Genomic DNA, 24,805 nt, shown 5'->3' with positions numbered 1-24,805 from the left:
TTGATCATTGTCATGTACGTGATGTAAGAGTCTTTTTAAATTCGTCGTATTATCCCTATGAAGGGTTGAACATCAGTTTCTCAGATGACAAGTTCACTTTATTATACGAACAATATACAAGATTTCAGCAGTCGTATCACGGACGTCGTTCAGAGCCGTTGCTGAGTTTAAAAGAATTTAGAGACGTTGCCCCTTTATTCGTTATTGACTGTTCACGACAACACGAAACACTGAAAGGANCCTGCGGCACCACGCGCGAGGGGGGGCGGGCACGGTGGCGGGGAGGGGAAGGAGCGAACCGATTGTGGAAAAATTTGTTAGTCCTTGTTTGTCTGTCACTCTCAATGTACATAGTATGTGATTTGTGTGCAATTAAAAACAGTGCACTTTGAAATAAGCAGTTTTCATTTGTCATCCCGTCCCCTACACAAGCAACTATTATAATATAGTAATTCTGATAATTAAGATTAATTCCTAATGTATATGCTCTAGACGAGGCATCATGCCTCGTGCTGTGAGTGGTGAATATCAAGGTGTCAATATCACAAGCCTGCAATGTTAATTGAACTAAACTTGTGACTAAACTAAGTGCTCTTTGTTAGAGCGGTAAAAAATTTCGTAAGCAACACTTTGCACAAAATGCTTGTACATGACATAAATTGTCAAGACAATACCAAGATTAATTGTTGTGCACTTGGGCGCGATGTCGTGATTAGATTGAATATTTGTATGCATAATATTTGAATGCTTCTAAGGAAGGTTTGAACAATGTGTGCAATAATTACACTAACTAATGACAGTAAAATGGCTAATTTCTAAATATTTTAAATTTTTCGGAAACCATAATATCTGATTATGTTTCCATTATGACAGCCAAATTAAAAGACAAGCTTATTACAGCTATCGAAATTCACAATTTTTTATTAAAATAGTGGAATCTAATACCTCAATGAATGATAGTTATGGCAAAAGTAAAACAATTTCCTTGAAATTGTTTTGTACTGCTTGATCATCAGACAATGATGAAGATATAATATCCATAGATAGATGAAGATGTAATCTTCGTTTTAATATCATGGATGTGTTTAGTACTCAGAGGGGATCATAACTTGATAACTGTTTTTGTCAAATTAAAAACGAAAATCCATAAATGTATAAGTCGAGATATTAATAAATACATGTTCTGACATACATTGATAAATCGAAATATAAATGTTTATTAAGAATAATATTAATCGGATATATCGTTATGTCAAATATTTATTGCCTAAATTAGAGATATTTACTTATGAACAAGAGCTGTATTTCAAGTATTTTTGGGTATTTCGAGTTGAGTTTTTTATACCAGTAGGGTATAAGGTAGAGGAAGCGCTTAAGCTAATAAAAAAAAAAGTGCAGGTCGAGATGTCAAGTTATTCCCGCGCGGTACGGAAATAACCTCTGGAGTTTCTGCCACAGGTCCTTGACTTTGGTTTCATTTTTGATGTGTACATATAACTTGGGATCAATCGTCATGATGAGTTTTGCTTTCGCTTTTCTGTCTTCTGCATCAAGTAGTGTATTATTGGGCATTCTGTCCCCCAGTCGTCCGCTTCGCTTCCGACCGTTCGCTGCGCTCACTCTGGTTTGACAGAATGCCCAATAATACACTACGAACGGAGTGTTGAAAGTAGTTTTATCTTCCAAAATTCCTATAAAAATTATAAACTCAACAAAGTTTTTATCATTCCATTAAAACCTATCAATCAGAACGGTTGAGTTTAAACCAAAAACTGTAATGAGATTTCTGAAACAAAAAGAATCTCTTAAATTACAATGTATTTGTCCAGTATCCTCGAAAGAGTTTAAACGTCATGGTAATTTATTACCAAATACTATTCGCAGCATTGTTTGTGGCCCATCAAATTGTGGAAAGACCAATTTTGTAATTAGTCTGTTGCTACACCGTGATGGACCACGTTTTCGCAACTTATATGTTTATTCAAAGTCCTTGTATCAACCTAAGTACCAGTTTTTGGAAAAAGTATTGGAAAAGTTGCAGACATATCTTACTTCAAATATAGTGATAATAAAGACATTTTAAGTCCACATGACGCTTTGTCTGAATCCATTTTCGTATTTGATGATGTTGCATGTGAAAATCAAAACAATATACGTGATTATTTTGCTATGGGACGACATAAAAACATTGACTGTTTTTATATTAATCAAACCTACTCAAGAATACCTAAGCAATTAGTAAGAGATAATGCTAACCTTATCATATTATTTAAACAAGACAACATTAATCTAAGGCATATTTACGATGAGCATGTAGGGTCTGACATGACCTGGACTCAGTTCCGTGAAATGTGTTCAACTGTGTGGGGTAAGCCATACAGTTATGTGGTCATAAATAAGGATTGTGAACGAAACAAAGGTTGTTATAGAATGAAGTTTGATACATTCATTAAAGTAGATTAAACTATTTATTTCTTATATAAGTAACTGTTACTTACGTTCCAACAAACTAGTTTGAATTGAGAAGTCAAACAGAGTGGAACTCGTAACAATGGAGCGGAACCTTAAGGAACAAATTTTAAAGTCAGCGTCAGCTGTGAAAAGAAAAGTAGAAATGTTAAAAGATTCAAAAATGAAAAATGATATGACACTGGAAACAATATTTAAACCTATTGTGAACCCTCTTAAACTATTAAGTAGTAGACCTGATGGCAAACGCTACAACGAAGAAGAAACAGAACCAATCCAGTCAGTTAAAAGAACTAAACATATCGAAAGCCAGTCATCCAATAATTCAGATGAAGACTTTGATTACTACAAAACGGATGTTGACAACGAGGAAAATTTAAATGATTATGAAGATATTTTAGAAAATGATGATTGTAAAACACCTAACAAAACCCTCACCACATCACCCACTCATGAACACGATGTCCATGACAACTCATTTAAATCTATTCAGTCATCACCAAGTATTGCTAATGATTCTTTATCATGGTCTGTGTCATCTGAAGTAATGCAAAATATTCCTTTTGGTGTTAGAAATGTTAATGGAAAATTGATGCTCGGTAATACACGTGTTTATGACGATGGACGCATTTTGAAAATTGGAAGCCGTAGCCTAAAAAAAACTCCAGGCTTGAAAGAATTATTATACCNCAAGAATACCTAAGCAATTAGTAAGAGATAATGCTAACCTTATCATATTATTTAAACAAGACAACATTAATCTAAGGCATATTTACGATGAGCATGTAAGGTCTGACATGACCTGGACTCAGTTCCGTGAAATGTGTTCAACTGTGTGGGGTAAGCCATACAGTTATGTGGTCATAAATAAGGATTGTGAACGAAACAAAGGTTGTTATAGAATGAAGTTTGATACATTCATTAAAGTAGATTAAACTATTTATTTCTTATATAAGTAACTGTTACTTACGTTCCAACAAACTACCTAGTTTGATTTGAGAAGTCAAACAGAGTGGAACTCGTAACAATGGAGCGGAACCTTAAGGAACAAATTTTGAAGTCAGCGTCAGCTGTGAAAAGAAAAGTAGAAATGTTAAAAGATTCAAAAATGAAAAATGATATGACACTGGAAACAATATTTAAACCTATTGTGAACCCTCTTAAACTATTAAGTAGTAGACCTGATGGCAAACGCTACAACGAAGAAGAAACAGAACCAATCCAGTCAGTTAAAAGAACTAAACATATCGAAAGCCAGTCATCCAATAATTCAGATGAATCAGAATCAGAATCAGAATCAGAATCATCATTTATTTGCTATAAATGTGGTACAGGAGATGGATACAGTTAATACTTTGATAGTGAAGACTTTGATTACTACAAAACGGATGTTGACAACGAGGAAAATTTAAATGATTATGAAGATATTTTAGAAAATGATGATTGTAAAACACCTAACAAAACCCTCACCACATCACCCACTCATGAACACGATGTCCATGACAATTCATTTAAATCTATTCAGTCATCACCAAGTATTGCTAATGATTCTTTATCATGGTCTGTGTCATCTGAAGTAATGCAAAATATTCCTTTTGGTGTTAGAAATGTTAATGGAAAATTGATGCTCGGTAATACACGTGTTTATGACGATGGACTTATTTTGNAAAAAACTCCAGGCTTGAAAGAATTATTATACCAAAAGGCACCAAATTTAAAAATAATTACAAACGAGGATTTACAAAATTATAAATTAGTACTTATAGATACCAATGCACACAAACGTAACTTCGATCCATTTAAACCAATAAACAGTAATAAAGGATTTAAATATATGAACGTGATTAAACCTTTATTTAAGTTCTCTAGAAGTCACGCAAGTAGTGTAGAAAGTCTCCCGCGAGGTGAAGGCATCGATATATTGAAAGAAGTTAAGAAGGATACTGATTTAGTTTATTGGGATGATCCGAATGAATTAGTAGAAAGGCTAAAATTACTACTCGGGTCATGGGCAGCTGGTAACACTGGAGTTAATAATGAAATTTATGCAATAATAGAAGAACTGCATGAAGCTGGTATTATAAAAGACATAAAATATATAAAGCTACCATCTGGAGGATTCAACAGTACCATTAAACTACAGAAGCCGAGCAGACGGCAATGAATATAGATAAATTTGGTCATCACGTTCATAAGCGTTTACGACTATCTGAATTTTCTAATAACATTCCTACCAACACATTAATAAAGTCAGATGCAGGCGACTTTGATTTAAAATCATCGAGATTAAAAGGACTACCAACTCCTGAAAAGGATGACGAGGCTGTAAATAAAGAGTATGTCGATAAATATGTTCAAGATCTAAAAAATGAAATGAAATCAATTCAAACCAACATTAAAAAATATTTAAATAATTTAGAAAAATTAACTAGTGTCAATTTCAGTAAATTGTATTACACAAAAAAAGAAATCGATCTTATGTTACCTTCAAAACTTGATAAGAATGAGTAAACAAGACATAGTTAACGAGCTCCACAAGCCAGCAAGAAGAAATTTCTGTCGCCGTCATACTAACATTAAAGGAATAGATGATTTATGGCAAGCGGATCTTATGGATTTTCAAAAATATTCATCGTATAATAAAGGATATAAATATGTACTAGTAGTAATTGATACTTTATCAAAATTTGTATGGGTAAGACCGTTGAAAGCAAAATCTAAACAATATGTTACAAATGCAATGCAAAGTATATTATCTGAATCAACACGGAAGCCAAACAATTTACAAACAGATCTGGGTACAGAGTTTTATAATAATTCTTTTGAAAAGTTAATGAAAAATTACAACATAAACCATTATTCCACATATTCTGTTAAAAAAGCCTCTATAGTAGAACGAGTTATAAGAACTATAAAATCACATCTTTACAAAACATTCAGTCTATGCGGACGATATCAATGGTTTCAATGTAATTTAGATTCCGTGGTGCATCGCTATAACAACACTTTGCACCGCATTACAAAGTTCAAACCGATTGATGTTAATCATGCGAATCAGGCTTTAGTTAAATCTAATATCATTAAAACCCGAAAGCCAAAGACAGTACGTCAAGGATCCACTTTTAAAGTTAACGATTTTGTTCGTATAAGTAAATACAAAGGAGATTTCTATAAAGGTTATACCCCTAATTGGTCTACGGAAATATTTCAAATCGTAAAAATTAATGATACCTATCCTCAAACGTATCAAATAAAAGACAAATACAACCAAAATATTCTAGGCTCTTTTTATGGATACGAGTTACAAAAAACTAAATTTCCAGACATCTACCTTATTGAAAAAGTTATAAAGAAAAAAGAAAACAAACTTTTTGTAAAATGGTTAGGACTAAGTGATAAAGAGAACAGTTGGGTAGACAAACGTGAATTAGTGATTTAGATAAGTATATAAATAACACAGGATCTCTCTTTGGGACACTAGATGATTATCGATGAAGGAAGGCAGTGGTGTAATCAATAGCTTGGTAGATCATTTGCCGTTCGAGTTACATATACCTGGGTATCAATTTTGTGGTCCCGGTACGAAACTTCAAAAACGGATTCTAAAAGGCGATCGAGGGGTTAACAAATTAGATAACGCTTGCATGCACCACGATATTTCTTACAATAATAAAGATCCTGGAGCTCGACGCAAAGCCGACTTGGAACTTTTGAATATGGCTCAAAGGAGATTGAAATCGAAAGATGCTGGAAAAGGAGAAAAAATTGCATCATGGATAGTAAAAAATGCTATGAAGGCAAAAATCAGAACAGGCAGTGGCATGAAATCATTTAAGAAAGGTGTGAAAAAAATACAGTCCCTATTGAAAAAAATGAAATCCAAGGATCAAAACTCTGTTATAAAATATGCTTATGCAGTTGCAAAGAAACTGTTTAGTAAAAAGAAAGGAATACGTTTGCCACGTATCATTCCTCTTCCAAAGTGTGGAGGACTTTTACCACTTATTCCCATATTTGCGGGATTGTCAGCTTTAGGTTCACTAGCTGGAGGAGCAGCAGGTATAGCAAAAGCTGTGAATGATTCTAAAGCTGCACAGAAGAGTCTTCAGGAATCTGAAAGACATAACAGAATGATGGAAGCAGTGGCTCTTGGAAAAGGATTATATATTAAACCTCATAAAAAAGGAGCAGGGTTATATCTTAACCCATCAAAAAACTGATTAAGCGGCTACCTAGACGTGCGCTCACTAACCTCGATATTTTGGAACATGCTAACGACATTCCTTACTTTCGCGGTGTTTACATGAGAGATACGTTACCTTTGAAACCTAGAAAAATAGAATGTGGAATATTAAATTTGGATAGCAACATAAATCCAGGTACGCATTGGGTGGCCTTTGTAAAGCAAAACAATTACGTAGAATATTATGATAGTTTTGGTAATTTAAAACCACCGTTAGAATTAATGAAATATATGTATGCCTTGCCTATAAACTACAATTATGTAAGACATCAAGCTTACGGCACTACTAATTGTGGTCATTTGTGTCTAAAATTTTTAAGAAATTATTGGAAAAAGCATTTAAATAGCAAACGAAATAAATAAATGTGTTAGTATAAAAATGTCTTTCACTGTATCTTTAACTGGAAGTGGAGCCTCTTTAACAACAAATTATTCACCAAGTTTGGAACTTCGAGGAGAATATGAATGCGGTCTTTTGTATTTCTCAACTTTTAACTCTATTCCTAATATCGATAAACGAAACAATAAGTTTCATTATGGTGAAAATGAAATCATCGAAATTCCTGAAGGATCTTATGAGCTTCAGGATATTTGTGATTATTTAAAAGACAATATGAAGAACACTGTATTAAAACTAACTTGCAATAACAATACATTGAAGACAAACCTTTTTTGCTCCAAAGATGTTCATTTTAATAAAAGTGAATCAATTGGTAAAATACTAGGTTTTGGAATGGAGACAATACAAGCTAATATAAGTACTGATTCACAGTACCCTGTTAGCATTCTATCAACAACCATTGTGAGAATCGAATGCGACGTAGTTAGTGGTTCCTTTGTAAACGGGAAAGCCAGTCACATTATTTATGAATTTGTGCCTAATGTTCCACCTGGTTATCGAATAATTGAGATACCTAAAAACTTAATTTATTTTCCTGTTAATCAAAATTCTATAAGTGCTATCAATATACGGTTGTTGGACGCTGACAATAAAGAGATAAATTTACGAGGTGAAGAAGTCCAGCTGTATTTACATTTCAGAAAAAAATGATAAATTTCAATAAAAACCCCCCTCAGTCGTATACCCAAGCCATTCCTCGAAGATCATCTCGCAAAAGCACACCGTTTCAACTAAAAAAGAAGCTTACCAAGACCAATAAAGAATTTCTAAGGCTAATCGGGTTGATAAAATGAATATTCTAAATATATCTCAACAAACATCATACGACAACAGCATTGAAAGTTTCGAATATCATTCATACAAACCGTACGTGACAAGTTTCAACAAGAATGATGAAATAAGAATTCCTATTAATCAACAAGATCTATACGTATTGCCTTCACTTAGTAGTTTGTATATCGAGGGGAAAGTGAATGTTTATAACACCACAACTAAAGCAAAAATATCTGAGGTACATTTCATTAATAATCCGGCATTGTTCCTATTTCAAGATATTCGGTATGAATTGAATGGAGTAGAAATAGATAAAATAAAAAATGCAGGTATAACTACAACAATAAAATCTTATCTATCGCTAAATGAAAATGAATCAAAATATGCACGAGTTTGGGGTTGGTCAACTATGGGAACCAATAATACTGGAGGTGGGGCGTTTTCCTTATCCATTCCGCTAAACAAGATATTAGGATTCGCAGAAGACTATGAAAAAATAATCATGAACTGTAAACACGAGTTAGTGTTACTTAGAAGCAATACGAATCTTAATTCTATCAAATTAAATACAGGAGAAGTTGTAGATGACATTATAATTAGTAAAATTATTTGGAGAGTGCCACATATCAAAGTGTCAGATCGAGAAAGAATAAATTTATTAAAGCATTTAGAGAAAGATCGTGCTATTCCTATAGCATTTCGTAATTGGGATCTGTATGAATACCCATTACTTCCTCAAACACGTAAGCATACTTGGTCTATCAAAACTGCATCCCAAACAGAGAAACCGCGATTTGTTGTAATAGCCTTACAAACCAACCGCAAACACAACAGTCAATTGTCAATGGCAGAGTTTGATCATTGTCATGTACGTGATGTAAGAGTCTTTTTAAATTCGTCGTATTATCCCTATGAAGGGTTGAACATCAGTTTCTCAGATGACAAGTTCACTTTATTATACGAACAATATACAAGATTTCAGCAGTCGTATCACGGACGTCGTTCAGAGCCGTTGCTGAGTTTAAAAGAATTTAGAGACGTTGCCCCTTTATTCGTTATTGACTGTTCACGACAACACGAAACACTGAAAGGATCTATTGATGTGAGAGTCGAAATTGAGACAGACCAAGAAATTCCAGATAAGACAGCTGCATACTGCCTGATTTTAAACGATTGTTTATACGAATATAAGCCTTTGAGTAACATTGTAAAGAAACTATCATGAATAATTATAATACAGTAATCGTTGATTTGCAAGGGTTTAAGGACAGCAATAATAAATTCTTGGTTAAAGAAATGGCAGTAGCTAATGTAGAGTATACCTATGTGTTTTTAATAAAGCCCCCGTATCCGTTTTCTGCACTGAGTGATGAAGAAAAGAAATGTGTTCGTTGGATCGAAAGAAATAGAGGCTATTTATGGAGTGAGGGCTACATAGACTACAGAGAATTTCATAGAATGATGACTGGTTTTTTGAAAAATAAAAAAATTATAGTCAAAGGGGAAGAAAAAGTAAAATGGATGCAAGAGTTGTGTAATAATAATAATAGTGTTATTGATATAACTCGTAAGGGTACTCCTAATTTGAATAGTCTTAATGAACTATATTGTAAAGATAAAATTTTATTTAATTGTTTTTATCATGACAAGTATTGTGCGTTACGAAATGTTTTAAGTTTAAAGAAATGGTGTGTAGATAACAATGTGTTTAATTAATAAATATTCACTTTACTGTAATAAATAATTGAAATATGGAATTAAACTTTGTGTTTATTTTTATACCTAAATATGTATTCCTAGGGAACTGAGTAAAAACATCGTTTTTGCATAATAATTTATTTCATTACATTTACAACTATATTAAAAAACATAATCAATTAAAAGTTAGAACCAGTTAACTTTTTTGATATCTTCTTAATTACACATTCTGTCATATCCATTATTTCGTCCACTGCGTCATGGACTACGTATTGGGCACTAAGTAACACGCACTCGCTGTCAGCATCTGACGTAGATGATGATGAGTTCGAATTTGCTCGGTCACGCTCGCAGACCAGGTCCACCACCTTTATCTGGATCATTTTGAAGCCTTTCTGTTCGTTACACACCACAAAAGATTTTGGAGTTATCCGCTTATTATTTTTTGGAGAAACTCGTTTTTTACGTTTTTGATCAATTTGCGTCGATTCCACCCCAAATAAATCTTTGTATTGCTGAGTGAACTGTTGTAACGGGTCTTGAGCGTATTGAGGAAAATCATCATATACGTCAGTCATTTTCTGTAAAGAATAAAGAGAATAAATTGTAATAAAGTTGCTTTAACTAATAATTAGGTAAATAGTTAACCACACAATAAAACACTTAAAAATACTAAAATACTACATACCTGATTGATAATTAATTATTTCCCACTCACAAGGTAGGTCTTTCGTTGCGGTCTCGCAGTTTGGAACTGATGTGTGACATCAGTTGCAGCGCGCTAAAATATACATCATCACAATTTTCGTACACAATGTATTGAGTTTTTGCACGACTTTGAATGTCCACTTCATCGTTTGACACTTCCACTGCTTCCATAATTTCAATTTTAATTACGTGCTTGGGGACTCTACTATCGATTGAAAGAACGTAGCTGGCTTGTGGTGAGGTAAGATGACTGTGACTACGTTGAGCCATTTTAACTTTTAACCCAAACAAGTTTGAACGCAACAAAGTCGAATTGATAACTAAATAAAATCTATTGGTTGCTTATATCAAATAGGTAACATGAGACGCACCGGCTATGCCACGTGCTATTAATTAACTTCATGTCCAAACCTGTAAAAGTTTCCTCAGCGTTGCAAAATTAATGTAGTAAATTGATTCCTAACGTGTGATCGATGTCATATTACGATCTCACCGTTTCTATGCGATGATTAATATCACACTTTAAAACATGTCTAAACATGATCTTATTGAGTTAATGTGAACCAATGTCTTTACGTATAAGAAATAAAACCCAAGTAAATAATTTGTCATCATTTATTTATAGGTAGGTAGGTACCTTATTAATTAATTACATTTATTTGAAACTTAATATTATCTTAATTAGCTTAGGTTATCTANAAATAAAATCTATTGGTTGCTTATATCAAATAGGTAACATGAGACGCACCGGCTATGCCACGTGCTATTAATTAACTTCATGTCCAAACCTGTAAAAGTTTCCTCAGCGTTGCAAAATAAATGTAGTAAATTGATTCCTAACGTGTGATCGATGTCATATTACGATCTCACCGTTTCTATGCGATGAATAATATCACACTTTAAAACATGTCTAAACATGATCTTATTGAGTTAATGTGAACCAATGTCTTTACGTATAAGAAATAAAACCCAAGTAAATAATTTGTCATCATTTATTTATAGGTAGGTACCTTATTAATTAATTACATTTATTTGAAACTTAATATTATCTTAATTAGCTTAGGTTATCTATTATAATAAAGAAAATCGTACAACTAAGGAAAGTATTATAATTTAATTTTAATTACCTAATTCTTGGTTCAATGTTATGCTTAGTTAAATGTTTAGAATGGATGTATGCCCCCAAGCTCTTGTTGACACCTTGTCAGCCGAAACAAAACGTTTATCATCATTACTGGATAGCGCTACTTTGTTGAGACTGCGAGTAAAAATGTTGTGTTTGATTGACTTAAATAAAATATTTGTTTTCCGCACTATATTGCCGTGATACAAAGTTTTTTTATAGTCTGATATTTGTATATCGCGAACAACACTCTTCTTTACTCCCTTTGCTTTTTTAATTGTAGTATTAATGGTCTTTACACAATACAACTTTGAACGTAATCCAACAAACTCTGTTATAATGTTTCCTCCCATTTCGTCTTTGAAAAGTCCAGGAATCTTTTTATTTAGAAGCGGTAAGCCATATACATTTTCTTTGAAAAAATTGCTTGTGTCGAAATAATGTAAGAAGGTTTCTTTTAAATCTTTGTAAAAGTTTTCGGTTTCAATTTGGTAAACGAAACTATCCGTATCCGTGTAACACATTTGTAATTTGTTTTTATACGATGGTTCAAAAACTGAATAATGAAAGTCATACATGTGGCTTTTAGATAACTCTAACACCGTAAACCCTATGTATATTGGCTTATCCAAAATCACCCGTTCAGGTTTTGTTTGTATTGCGACTAAATTTTCAGTGAAAATTGAAGCACTGTGAAAACTAGAGCTTGCAATTAATTTATTGGCAGTTATTTTCTTTTTTGTTACATTATTGTGGTCACTCCATTCGTTAACTAAATGTACATTAACTCTTTTTTCGCTGTTTTCTAAGGTTTTACCAAAAATGCTGTTATTGAGCAACTTAAAAAAGTCTTGTTCAAATGTAGATTGAGCCTGTTGTCTTAAACTCGTATTTAGATCGATATATTGTTTTAAGTAAGGACTTTGTTGAAACGTTATGACTCGATGTATTTTTTTTAATATCAGCCCATGTTTCAAACATGTTTTCAAGTGAACATAGTGGATGACGTAGAAGTACTTGTCGTAAAGATTAGGCACGAGCTTAAAAGTCTTACCCCCCGGTGGAATGCATTTCTCAGGGCAAAATGGTAAATCATTGTGCCTGTCATGTAACTCTTTCGGATAGCTTAAGTCAACCTCAAGAATGAAACCATACTCTGCATCAGCAGGAACATTAACAATATCAAGACATTCAATTTCTGTCTGGTTTAAAAATCTAAAATTCGACAGCGGTAGAGATTGACACATACTGAATCCGTATAAGTTATTGCAATCTATGTAAACTACAAAGGTATCTGGTTTTAAGGGATCGTATTCGTTCATGTATTTGTTATTGGCGTTGGCATGCCTGTGCGAACACATGCATACTCCTCCTCTGATGCCTGATTGAATCATACGCACTATGGCAAGGTCATCTATGAGCTCCAACTCGACTCCAGTTTTGTGAAGCATTGCATCGAATGATAAACTAGGAGCGGTTACATAGAAAGCAGGATCTAATTGATAATGAAATTTGCAAGTTTTTCTAAACTTTTCAAAAATATCAGTTAACAAGAGAACGTCTGTTTTCAAATACAATTTAGTGTATTGACCCAGATTTTTGATGTTAAATTGTGACCAAACTGATTGAGCATGTTCATAATCTTCATCAGTAATATGCTCATTTGTAAGGGAGCTGTAAAACTCTTTTTTTTCTGGTAAACATCGCTCTTTAAACCGATCCCAGTTATCCATGTATTCGTAGGGATATATACCTTTGCGAGTAAGTAAATTAAATTGGGTAGGTATTGGAAAATGCGTGCGTAAATGATCAAACTCTTCTTTTTTAATAGTTTTTGCTAATTTATCTAAGCTAGTGCCAAGAAATTTAAATGAATCTACGAAGCGCAATTGTATAAATTCTTGATCAGAAATCGGAACAAATTTCGTAAATGACACATAATTTTCTTTAGTTTTAGGTATAATCTTAATATTTCCAGGCATTTCACCTAATTGTTTTATGAACAAATGACAGTCATAACCTGCCAAGTTGTGGAAAAATACAGGAATAAACTTAGGTATTTTGTATTGTAAATTACAATATCTGTGGGCTGCACCACGATATAATCCTGTTATGTGGCAGTGATCGCGCACTTTGTCTGAAAATAAAAAGTTATCACATATATGACAGCGAGTGGCTTGCAAAAATTCGGATGCATCTTTTTCGGTAAAAATCATAGGCAAATTTTTAGATAAGATTGCATGAATTTCACGAACATCACGGTAAAGAGATTCTATAAATTTTGAAACACAGTCAGAACCGAGATATGATACATACCGATTATAGCTAGTGTTTACAGTACAGACTATATTGTACGCAAACGCTGAGGGTATATGGTGCTGCAGCGTTTTTGTATTTTGCGTATCAGATTTGTCTTTGTGCACTTCTAAAATTGTCTCAAAATCTGCATAAATGACGAATGGAACATTTTGTTTACGGTCATAATTATTAAATTTTATGACGGTCCCCTTTTCAGGTAATACAGTGACGATCCCGCTACATAAATGATTTTCTAGTTCATCAAAAGTAGTAAAAAACACTAAGCATGTATCACAGAAATAAATTTTACCATGATGAGCTGTTATTTGATTTCTGACAAGCCGCGACAAGTCCTTGATAAGACAATAATGTGACGTCGCGTCATTTTCTAACATTAGCAAATGAATAGTTTTTTTGTTTTTGGTATTTTCAGATTTATATACGGGGCCAATAATGGTTTTAGAATTTTTTAGACCATAAATGATAAAACTTAACTTAGGATTGTTTTTCTCAAAAATCCTAATATCTGAGAATGTGACGGGATAAGATATCCCATTGATATTTAGAACATCTTTAAAATTGGGATAAGACGAGACTCGTTCAGGATGATTTCGAGCAGGGTAAAGAGCTGCTGTTACGCTCCATAAAAAGCAACACTGGTCTTTATTTTGAATATTTATACATGCTTTCTTATTTTGAATAAATTTAGGTAATTTTAAATAAGATGACCCACCTAATGGTTGGTACTTATTGACATTTATTTCTAAATGTGAATTACTTAAAAAAGCCCAACCACTATCGCTTTCCTCAAACTCTTCCATTTTCTTTTTCAATATACTCACTAGTTTAGAAAATAAACTATCAAAATCATAGTTGTGGTAAAGTATAAAATTCTTTGTAACAAAAGATTTCATTTCCTGCATATTATTTTTGAATAACAGGAAAATGCTAAATAATTCAAAATTCACTTTGATGCAAGTATGTACTCTTAAAGCATCATCTAAAAGTGATTTTATTTTGTTATGAATAGAATTAAAGAAAATATCTATAGAAGTTTGGTCAAGTTCACTTGCAACTAATCGGTAAGAAATGATTCGAGAGCGAAATGCAGAACCTACGATTTCCACACCATCACTGTGTGGTTGGGTGGAGTTCTTTTGTTTGTGCAAGCGACTCCGCAAGTGTCCTACCCAAGAGGTTGAACCTATGGACACGTTACAAATAGTACAGAAAGGCATTTTAGAACCAAGAATTAGTTAATAAACAATAAAGTCTCTATACCTACCTACTAGAAATAATGTTGAATAATTCGAATGTAAAAAATAATATTAAAACTGTGTAATAAGTATGTTTATTTACAAGTAAAAATTATTTAATGTTTATTTTGTTACTGTAATAAGTCGGTTCGCACTCTTCAAAAATTACGTAAGCGCTACTTATAAACCTTTGTAGAGCCTCCCACTCCTGGGATTGTTCACCGCATTGGAGTTTTACCGCTGCAAGCGCTTTCTTGTAACGCTCCTCGGGTGGAACGTTCTTAACATCGTCGGTGTTGTAGACTTTCAAATCTATGTAGAACTCGCCGCTGGTGACTGCAGTCCGACGACACTGGCCCGAAGACACCCGCGATGTAAAGCTCGATGCGATGCTACGAGTTGTCTCCTTCGCACTTGCCCGCTCGTCCTTATTAATGATTGAAAACAAACTCTTCGTTTTCTTTGGTCTGTGAACAATAGACATTTATTTAAGTAATGATTATTTTTATCAATAGAATATATTTTTTGTTAGTTTTATTTATTTAAAGGTTTTATTGCACACACACAAACACACATAAGAATGCTCTGTACAAAAAAGTTGTCAAAAGATCAGCTGTTGTACTTTAAACAATTAGGTACTATTTTACTTTAATTCGCTTAGATTTTTATGTAAGTACTCGTAAAAACTCATTGTAAATTAAAAATTTACCTTTTAGGGAATATTAAAATTAAGTGCTTGTAGAATAATTATGAGGGAGTTTGGTAATATTATTACTAAAATCTTACTATTACTTACTAATATTATTAATGCAAAGTTTGTGTGGATGTCTGGCTGTGAGGATGTTTGTTACTCTTTCATGCAAAAACCACTGAACAGATTTTGATGAAACTTTACAGTATTATTTATTTATTTATTTATTTTATTGGGCTATCAACATGAGATACAGTAGTATACACAATTAAAAAAATTAAGCCAAAGGTCTCTAGCTAACATTATACTATTATTTTATTGCTATTTTTGTCTCTATTATTGTTTATAACCCAGAATAACATATAGGCTATAATTTATGGCGATCTGTGATATACTAAATNGGCAAAATGAGTTTGGAGTGGTTCTTGCATAATATTACTTTTCCATGATGCCTATAACATAATGTTTTGATTTAAAGTGAAAAATAGGTTAAGGTGCGGCGGGGGGGGGCCCTTGGGGCCCCCCCCAAGCCGCCTATTTAGTTTTATACACACATAAATGACCTCATATTAATCACATTTACCAAATCATGCGGTAATTATTCATAATAACCGGCGATTATTCATAATTTTCACATTTATCACTTTGACCGTAACATCTGTTTACACAAATACTAAAGTAAAGAAAACATGTAAAGAAATACTCAGTAAAGAAAACATTACTTGAAAATTATTTGTCAGAACAAACTAAGTATAAAATAAATGTATAACAGTACTTACTCACATTTTGCACAATCAGGAGCTTGTTTCTTGCTATTCACAAAGAATCTCACAAAGTAATTAATTTTTTGCGGTGAAATTCTGTATTTATGTGATCAATAATAAATTGTCAGCAAAAATTAAGCTAATTAGTTAAAACTAAAGTAACAATAAAATGATATACAAATTTGGACCGTATTTTTATGTTCGATAAGCACAGAAAAAAAAATCACTAGCAAGTAGGTAGGTACCTTTTTNACCTTTTGAATTAAAATATTACCCATACTTTGATGTTACGTTTAAAGGAAATATGATTGTGTTACACTATGTTGCAGTAAAAGTGAAATCAGAATCTAAAGTATGTAGGTTAATTTCTTAAATGGCTAGTCAAATACTAATTATGTAGTATTCCAAGTACCGAATTTCCATCATTCTATTTGTAAAGAGTTAAATTGTAATAAGCTACATTGATTTGAGTCTGCTTCCAACAGAAAACTAATAAACCAACTAATTTTACTCACGATTTTATTCGATTTTATTTTTCCTCACAATGTTAACATCTTGTTTACAATGCATTGGCATTTAGAAAAAAAATTGACTTACTTTATAAAGGTAGATTTAACGGTAGAAGCATTATGTATCAGTCACCATTGAGTCACATAGAAAGATAAAAAGAATTATTAGTTTCAACTTGCAATGCAACACGAAGTAAACAATAAAAATCTAAAGTTACATGTCGTGCACACACATTCAAAGCATTTAATGCTGAATCTGCAAGTAAGCTGTGTGAGACCAGGAGCTGAGATGTTTAAATCGATGTTTTATTGAACATTTGAATAAAATGTATTTTATTTTCAGATTGGTTAAATATTGATATACATTTTCATTAAATATGAAATAAATGATTTAAAAGATTATTTTATTTTTGCAATATTAGAAAGAGGTAAGTACTTATAGTAGTATAGTAGTTAGTCATAAATGTACAATAATGCAAAATGTCAAAAATTCGAAACAAAACTTTAAAACCATTTTAAAATGAACAGGTTTACAGATAAATATATAAAACTCTTACTCTTGGACTATAAATTGCAGCTCGTACATTCCCACGATCCACGCGATGCAACGTACAGTGTGACATTAGATTTCATCGAGTGCAAGTTCGTCATGTACGTAATAATTAAAAAGTATAAGTGCACATTTTAAAAACTCTGTGAAACCAGTGCAGTATTTCCTAAAATGTAAGTGTAATTATATATTTCATATACTTTTAAGTTTATAGGATAACTTTCGGATCATGATTTTCGTTTAACTTGCGAGAGAGATTACCATTTTTTTGATACCTCTTTAAGATCATCACTCGCTTGCTGTTCCCAAGCTATCTGGGGTCAGTGCAGAATTTTTTCTTTTCTATACGTGGTTAAATTATGAATAATAAACCATTTTTTCATTGATTTATAAAGAAAACTTTCTTCGCTTTGATTATAGTGTTACTCAAAATATTTAATATATATCACAAATAAAAATCTTTAAATACTAAAATCAATAGATAATTGTTTGCTAATATTTATTACAGATTTTATTGACGATTAAAAAAAGTTCTCTTTATTTCAGGAGTACCTACTGCTCAGCAAGACAATTAAATATCTACAATAATAAGCAGAAAACGTCGTTATAGATCTTGGTTAAAACAGGTAACCTTTTTATTTATTAATAACTTTGCAATATTGTTAGAAGTTTCGGTTCTGTATTTAAACTGTTCACAATTTATTTAAAGCTTTATTTATTTTTTCAGATCCCCAGTGACATGATTTAATTCGTGATCGAATCAGAAATGAGGAGATCCGCAGGAGAACCAAAGTAACCGACATAGCTCGCAGAATTGCTAAAATCAAGTGGCAGTGGGCGGGGCACATAGCTCGTAGAGACGATGGCCGTTGGGGCAGGAAAGTTCTCGAGTGGCGACCACGGGCTGGAAGACGTAGCGTGGGCAGGCCTCCTACTAGGTGGACCGACGATCTGGTAAAGGTCGCGGGAAGAGCCTGGATGCGGGCAGCGCAGGACCGTTCATTGTGGAAAACCTTGGGGGAGGCCTTTGTCCAGCAGTGGACGTCATTTGGCTGAAAAGAAAGAAGAAAGAAGAAATATAGATAACCTCTTATTTACATTATGACTGTACTTACAGTAAGTAGGTACTGTGCACAGTGAAGTAGCTGACAAAATGAAAAATAGGTAAATAAATAATCTACACTTTGCCATTTCACCAGCCGATATGTTGTCCCGAAGTGGTGGTCGGGCAGGCGTGTACAGGTTGTGCCAAAAATTTCAGTTCAAAAAAAGTTCGAGGTAGGGACGCGTGAGTGTTGGGAAACTGTGCATAATTTCATGAATTTTTAGTTACATGGTACGCAGGGCACATAGTACACAGAACTGACGGCTGATGGGGCAGCAAGGTTCTGGAGTGGAGTAGGATGAGGAAGGCACTGGATGCAGGCCGCTACCAACCGTGCGATTTGGAAGTCATTGGGGGAGACTTAAAATTCATAAAAATTCATAAAATTCATTTATTATTGCAAATAGGCTTTTAGAAAGCACTTTTACACGTCCCAATATTAACCCTACCACTGCTTCGGGACAATAAATGGGCCAGTGCTGAGAAGAAGCAGCGCAAGAAACTCAGTCACTATTGTCAGCCTCCTTTTCAAGGGTTTACAGTCTTTAAAATATACAAAATATTATAGTCATAAGTATTGTGTTCTTAGTTACTTAGTTCAGCAGTGGACATCCTGTGGCTGAAATGATGATGATGATGATGATGGAGCGCTTCATGAAACAACATCGTGCTTTTAGCGTTAAAACAACAATCTATCGTTGAGGGTTCGGGTGAAACTTTTTTGAAATTTTTGTAGCTTTTTAGCACCGCCTATTCAATATCTCTGTTTTGCTCAAGGTCAGCTGGTAGAGAATGACTTATGGCATTAAGCTCGCCTTTTTGTACGGAACATTCTTAAGTGTGCAATAAAGTCTTTAAATAAATAAATTAATAAACTCGCTTCCTTCTTGAGCTTGATCATCACTTTTCCTCACGTGAGATGCCCAACCTCCCCTTTTGTTTATTTTTACAATTTATTTAAACAATAATCCAAGTCTCTTACTGTAAACTAGCGTCGTGGCCTTTGTCACCGTAGGTCACGACATAACTTGTCCCATTGCAATGGACATCGCATTTGTGACAGGCTGGCACTGGCTCATTCCACTATGTTTTCCTTCTACTATTGTTGTGTTTTGTTTGTGTTCGTTCGTTCCTTTCAGCCAAATGACGTCCACTGCTGCACAAAGGCCTACCCCAAGCATTTCCTAACGACCAGTCCTGCACTGGGCTGAACTAGATATGGGACAGGGACTTCGTCGTCTGTCCACTTAGTGGGAGGTGTATACTGAGATACCTACGTCTTCCGGCCCGTGGTTGCCGCTCGAGAACTTTTCTGTCCCAACTCAATGTTTTTGTGTGATGTCCTGCGCTGCCCACATCCAGGGACTTCCCGCGACCTTCACCAGATCGTCAGTCCACCTAGTGGGAGGCCTGCCCACACTATGTCTTCCGGCCAGTGGTTACCACACGATATTTTTTCTGCCCCAAGGTCAATATTCTACTATTATTTGATGCCAATCTTCTACGAGATCTATAAAAGCGAAAGGTCACTGATTGACTGACTCAACTCACGAAATCTCAGAAACTAGAAGTGCTAGGAGTCTCAAATTTTGCATGGGGGTTCCTTTTAGAAGGTAGGTGCTCACTAAGACGGGATTTTGAAAATTCAATCCCTAAGGGGGTAAAACGGGATCCACGCGTACGAAGTCGCGGGCGCTTAGTATGTAGTAAAGTATTTTTTTCTATCGTTCTAAAAATACCTTGTAACAGTTTCTCCTAACCTTAATTTCGAACTCCCATTTTCTTCTGATTAATTTCGATGCGGCTCCAATGACAGTTTAACTTTCCCCCGGGACAAACTTGACCTTCATTGGTTGGGTTATTGGCGGTCAAGCTGTAGATCCTGGCTACACAGGAGTTGCAGCGGTGGGAACGAGAGGTGGGAATAGTCGCGTAACATTTTTCCTGGAAAATTTCGAAAACCAACAACTCTACCACACGGTAGGTACGGGCTATCAGAGTGCATGTAGCTGTTATCACCGCATGATAACTCGTGTGACCTCAGTGCATACAATACTGTCTCACAGGCCACTTGCAAGTAATAATAAATATATGGGAATGGTCTGTAAGGTATATAATAATTGAAATGAAATCGCCATTTTGGATGGAGAATTTGACGAAAAAAACATATTTCATGATAAACATTTTTGATGGTTTTAGGAACGGCCAATCTAAATTTTATAAAATTTTGTTTGTAGACTGTAATTGGCCGTTGTCTAGCAGTGGTCTTCATTTGGCTGAAACGAACGAGACAAGAATAAGCTATAGCATACCCACATAAAAGAAAATTTCTAAAATTAACATGGTTATTTAAAAAATATTACAATATCATTTACGTAACCAGACGACGTTTAGGATGAGCTAGTTTTGAAGATTTTATTTTGGTCATTTGGTAAATACTTACTTACTTACCTATTAATTTTATTCGTCAGTGCTTTTTTATTTATATTTTTGTATACTTTATTTACATTTTTTTTTTACAATTGTACGTACTTTTTGTTGTTGTTCGTCTTTAATTTCAAATTAGAATTCAAGGATTTATTCCTTCAATTCTAATTTGAAATTAAAGACGAATTATGGTAATTAGCTATTAATTTGCTGGAATTATAATTCCATCCATAATTCGTCGGTTTGTAAACCCCTAAATAGCTCTGGAATGGCTAGGAGTTGCAAAAGAATATCTATACAACTAGATAAGGTGTCAATGTTTAAAAAAATGTTTAGCTTGATTGGCTTGATGTTCATGGACTCTACCTTGCTCTTAGGTACATGTCTAAATTGTATTTCCTGTAATATAAATACAACAGACTTACAAAGTTACAGAATATTTCCCATCACCTTTCAGTGTCAGTTGGAAAGTGTGTGTGAAAGTGCTTTTTAAAAGCCTATTTGCAAAAATAAATAAGTTTTTTTAAGGTGAATAAATTTCTTCGCTTCTTCTCTGCACTGGCCCATTTATTGTCCTGAAGCAGTGGTAGGGTTAAAGTAATACTAGGACGTGTAAAAGTGCTTTTTAAAAGGCTATTTACAGAAACCTAACTCTTATAATGTCCCAAAAAGGTAGTTACCCTCGGAAATGACAACGAACACTCGACCATGTACCTAGTCAGTGCAACCACGACCACTCTGACAAGAATGCCCGACTAAAGGCTGATTTTACCATCGTCGGATAACTTTTAACCGAAGAATAAGTTTGGCACATTGACAGTTTCAGTATGGGAAATATGTCAAAACTAGCTTTTGCCCGCGGCTTCATCCGCGTGAAATTTAGTTTGTCACAGATCGTCATAAATTATAGCCTATAATCTTATTCTGGGTTATAAACAACTAGCTGACCCGGCGAACTTTGTTCCGCCTTAATGACTTTTTTGTTTAATTTCGAACGGGATAAAAATTATCCTATGTCCTTCTCCTGGCTCTAAACTACCTCCCTGACAATTTTCAGCTAAATCGGTTCAGCCGTTCTTGAGTTATAAGTGGTGTAACTAACACCACTTTCTTTTATATATATAGATAATACTGTAAAGTTTCATGAAAATCTGTCCAGTAGTTTTTGCGTGAAAGAGTAACAAACATCCACACAAACTTTCGCATTAATAATATTAGTAGGATGACAAGTTTATTCTTCAGTTAAAAGTTATCCGACGATGGTCAAATCAGCCCTAAGAAGAGAGAGAGAAACTGGTGGTAGGACAAAGTAGTATCTACTCTGGACATGTGAAATGCCCTGAAAAGGGCTCAAACTCTAATGAATATTCATAATTTACAGTTCTTTCTTTAATAAACATGTCTAATTTTATTCACATACTAAAATACTTATCTGGCAATTATTCCATCTATGTATATTATTTGCCACAACAACTTCTAAAATCACACTAGATTTAGACTAAAACAACAAAATTATATGTTCTGAATTTGTCTTCATATACTTAATATTCACTAATATTGAAACAGAAGCGTACTTAAATGGCGCTGTAAAAATTGAAGTGAAAGTCGACGCAAAATGGCTTCAAACTTTTCCGCTAATATCGAAAATGGCTTCAATACTTGTTTTAAATTAGAAAATAATATGCTAGCCTCTTTTTTCGAAGGGAGGGAAGTGCATGCTGTAATTCTACTTTCTTTTTGAGATGTACTTGTGTGCCGTATCGAACGGCGCTTGCCTGTGTGTGTTGCCGCGGCGGCCCTGCGCTGTATGCACACCCTAGGTCAAGTCAGTACACCGAGGTGCATCAGACGGTGCATCCATGCACACGCTCGCCGCGAATTTCATCAAAAATCACACACCAACCACCAAAAATCATGATCAGTGACGTTTTTGCAACGAATCGCAATGTAATTCCAATTTTGAAAATCGGGACTTTGGTTCGGCTTTATTCCTTTGTCCGCCGCCATATTGGATTTCATTTCGAGTTCACGGTAAGTTCGCTTTCCAATCAGCCTTTTTAGAATTTAACTCGTTCTGTATTTGAAATTTAAACGTGTTTTCCGAAATTTACAAAGAGGTTTCGCTGCGCAATTTTCTTTGATATTTTTGACAACTGTGTTCTTTATTGACGATCATTTATTTGATACAGTAGGAAGATTTCCTTTTATGTGTCGTGAATTGATAAATTAATAATCCGTTTGATGTAAAATGTGTCTGTTAATCGATAATTACTGACGTAAAGCGACTGCCAAGACGGGGTAGCAACAGACAGTGAACGAACGTTCAAACCCACTTTCTACTGAAGTAAAAACTTTTTGATGAAAATTTTCTTCAAGATTAAGAAAAAGGAGGTTTTTCACGAAAAAATGTAAAATTCGACTGAAATCGTTACGTCATAGATCGCATGATCGCCATTTTGGTAAAGACATCCCCCCTCCTACTAGATTCGGTTCCTTTTCGTGTAGAATGTACACACCCATTTTCTTGAGACGCACATTTTTTTCCAAATTTAAATTTTTAACTGCAGTTTGAAGCGTTTTACGTGTCAATTTTTGAGATCAAAACTTTTTGTTTAATAACTTTTTAAGTATTTCTTTTTTTTTTAAGAGAAAGCGGGTTCTCATTTTGAATTTAAAAAGTTTTGATATAATCAAACAGATTAAAAAGGATTTTATATTTTAAATATAGAGCAAGCAACAAAGCAACATTGTATGACAAATGATGATTCATTTTCTTTGTTTAACCATTTAATATTAATACTTTAGTTCCTTCCTTTGTTTTCGCCATTTTAGCTGGAAATTATTCGGGATATGTTTTTTATTATAACAATAAATAAGTGATATATTGTGGAACTTTTGTGAAAGAGGGCCCTTTGTCTGCGAGTACATAATATGGTATGTTTTTAATTTTTATATAATTTAAGGAAATAATTCCAGATTTTCAGTTTAGTAATAATATTCTGCAATCTTTTTGAAAATGCATGACCTGAATTCTTACAAAAGAACTGAATGTTTCTTTTATTTAAGTTCTCTTATTATGCACAATATTCTGAACTTGGAGTAAAGTAACTTAAATATTTTTTTACAGTAAGTAAACAATAATGTTTAATTTAATTAAACATGCTAAGGCGAGTTTTGCGACTACAATTTTAACACATGTAACTACTTTTACATACTTTAATAATTCACGTATACGATATAGACTTATTTGAAAGAATATAAGGTGTAGTAGTCTCAGATTATACTTATTTTTAGTTAAATCACCCTCAATTTAAAACCTGACAACTTTATTTTCAGAAAGAAGTTTAAATGTAGTTTACATTTAGACGTTAAATATTGTAAATTCAACATCAGTCCCTGAACTAATCAGAATTTCTTTCATTCCATCAATTTATTTTTATTTGATTTTGTACAAAACAAATAGATATTTAAATACATAGTTACACTATGGCCAGAAATAGGTAAAACCTCATCATCATCACACTAATTCTGTCACCATTGGGATTCGAACCTATACCTCAGCTGACAATTTAATTCTTGCCATTTTTGTAACAGTGCTTAAGTAAGCGTTCGTAACTTTCAGTCTAGACGCTACTGAATTAAGTGCTTATTCTATCGTTCTAGTTCATAGAGCTTTTAAGTTCATAGTACTTGGTATAAAATGAGCACGCTGAAGCTAAAAATCTTATTCAGAATCAGGGGGTTACAAAAACGTTGTTCACAAAAACTGTAGTATTAATTACTTGACACG

General features: G+C 33.7%; 3 protein-coding genes and 1 long non-coding RNA gene across 4 annotated transcripts; 2 read left to right on the top strand and 2 right to left on the bottom strand.

Annotated features, from left to right (window-relative positions):
* Window positions 1–1,565: 1,565 nt before the first annotated feature.
* On the top strand, window positions 1,566–4,850 carry LOC114355776 (uncharacterized). The gene is made up of 2 exons (XM_028308795.1): window positions 1,566–3,137; window positions 4,149–4,850. The coding sequence occupies exons 1-2, from the start codon at window positions 2,552–2,554 to the stop codon at window positions 4,631–4,633; spliced, it is 1,071 nt and encodes a 356-aa protein (XP_028164596.1). The 5' UTR covers window positions 1,566–2,551; the 3' UTR covers window positions 4,634–4,850.
* Window positions 4,851–9,756: 4,906 nt separating this feature from the next.
* Window positions 9,757–10,611, bottom strand: LOC114355777 (uncharacterized). Its single transcript, XM_028308796.1, has 2 exons — window positions 10,273–10,611; window positions 9,757–10,165 (listed from the first exon to the last, which is right to left on the bottom strand). Exon 2 carries the CDS (start codon window positions 10,160–10,162, stop codon window positions 9,764–9,766), a length of 399 nt encoding a protein of 132 aa, XP_028164597.1. The 5' UTR covers window positions 10,163–10,165; window positions 10,273–10,611; the 3' UTR covers window positions 9,757–9,763.
* Window positions 10,612–15,041: 4,430 nt separating this feature from the next.
* LOC114355775 (uncharacterized) lies at window positions 15,042–16,107 on the bottom strand. Its single transcript, XM_028308793.1, has 2 exons — window positions 16,100–16,107; window positions 15,042–15,436 (listed from the first exon to the last, which is right to left on the bottom strand). Exons 1-2 carry the CDS (start codon window positions 16,105–16,107, stop codon window positions 15,082–15,084), a joined length of 363 nt encoding a protein of 120 aa, XP_028164594.1. The 3' UTR covers window positions 15,042–15,081.
* Window positions 16,108–17,438: 1,331 nt separating this feature from the next.
* Window positions 17,439–18,063, top strand: LOC114355774 (uncharacterized). The gene is made up of 2 exons (XR_003656137.1): window positions 17,439–17,656; window positions 18,030–18,063. It is a non-coding gene; the product is annotated as an uncharacterized LOC114355774 (long non-coding RNA).
* The last annotated feature ends 6,742 nt before the right edge of the window (window positions 18,064–24,805 follow it).

Source organism: Ostrinia furnacalis, unplaced genomic scaffold (genome assembly GCF_004193835.3).
Source record: "Ostrinia furnacalis isolate ACB-3 unplaced genomic scaffold, ASM419383v2 OfSCF2505, whole genome shotgun sequence".
Classification (NCBI taxonomy): domain Eukaryota; kingdom Metazoa; phylum Arthropoda; class Insecta; order Lepidoptera; family Crambidae; genus Ostrinia; species Ostrinia furnacalis.
This window is presented reverse-complemented; position numbering and strand designations above follow the sequence as displayed.

Bases quoted from the DNA above. Each gene is read 5' to 3' on its own strand.
- LOC114355777 (XM_028308796.1), bottom strand. From the start codon at position 10,162: ATGACTGACGTATATGATGATTTTCCTCAATACGCTCAAGACCCGTTA.
- LOC114355776 (XM_028308795.1), top strand. From the start codon at position 2,552: ATGGAGCGGAACCTTAAGGAACAAATTTTAAAGTCAGCGTCAGCTGTG. The intron at 3,138-4,148 runs GCTTGAAAGAAT...AAAAAACTCCAG, and splicing joins TAGCCTAAAAAAAACTCCAG to GCTTGAAAGAATTATTATAC.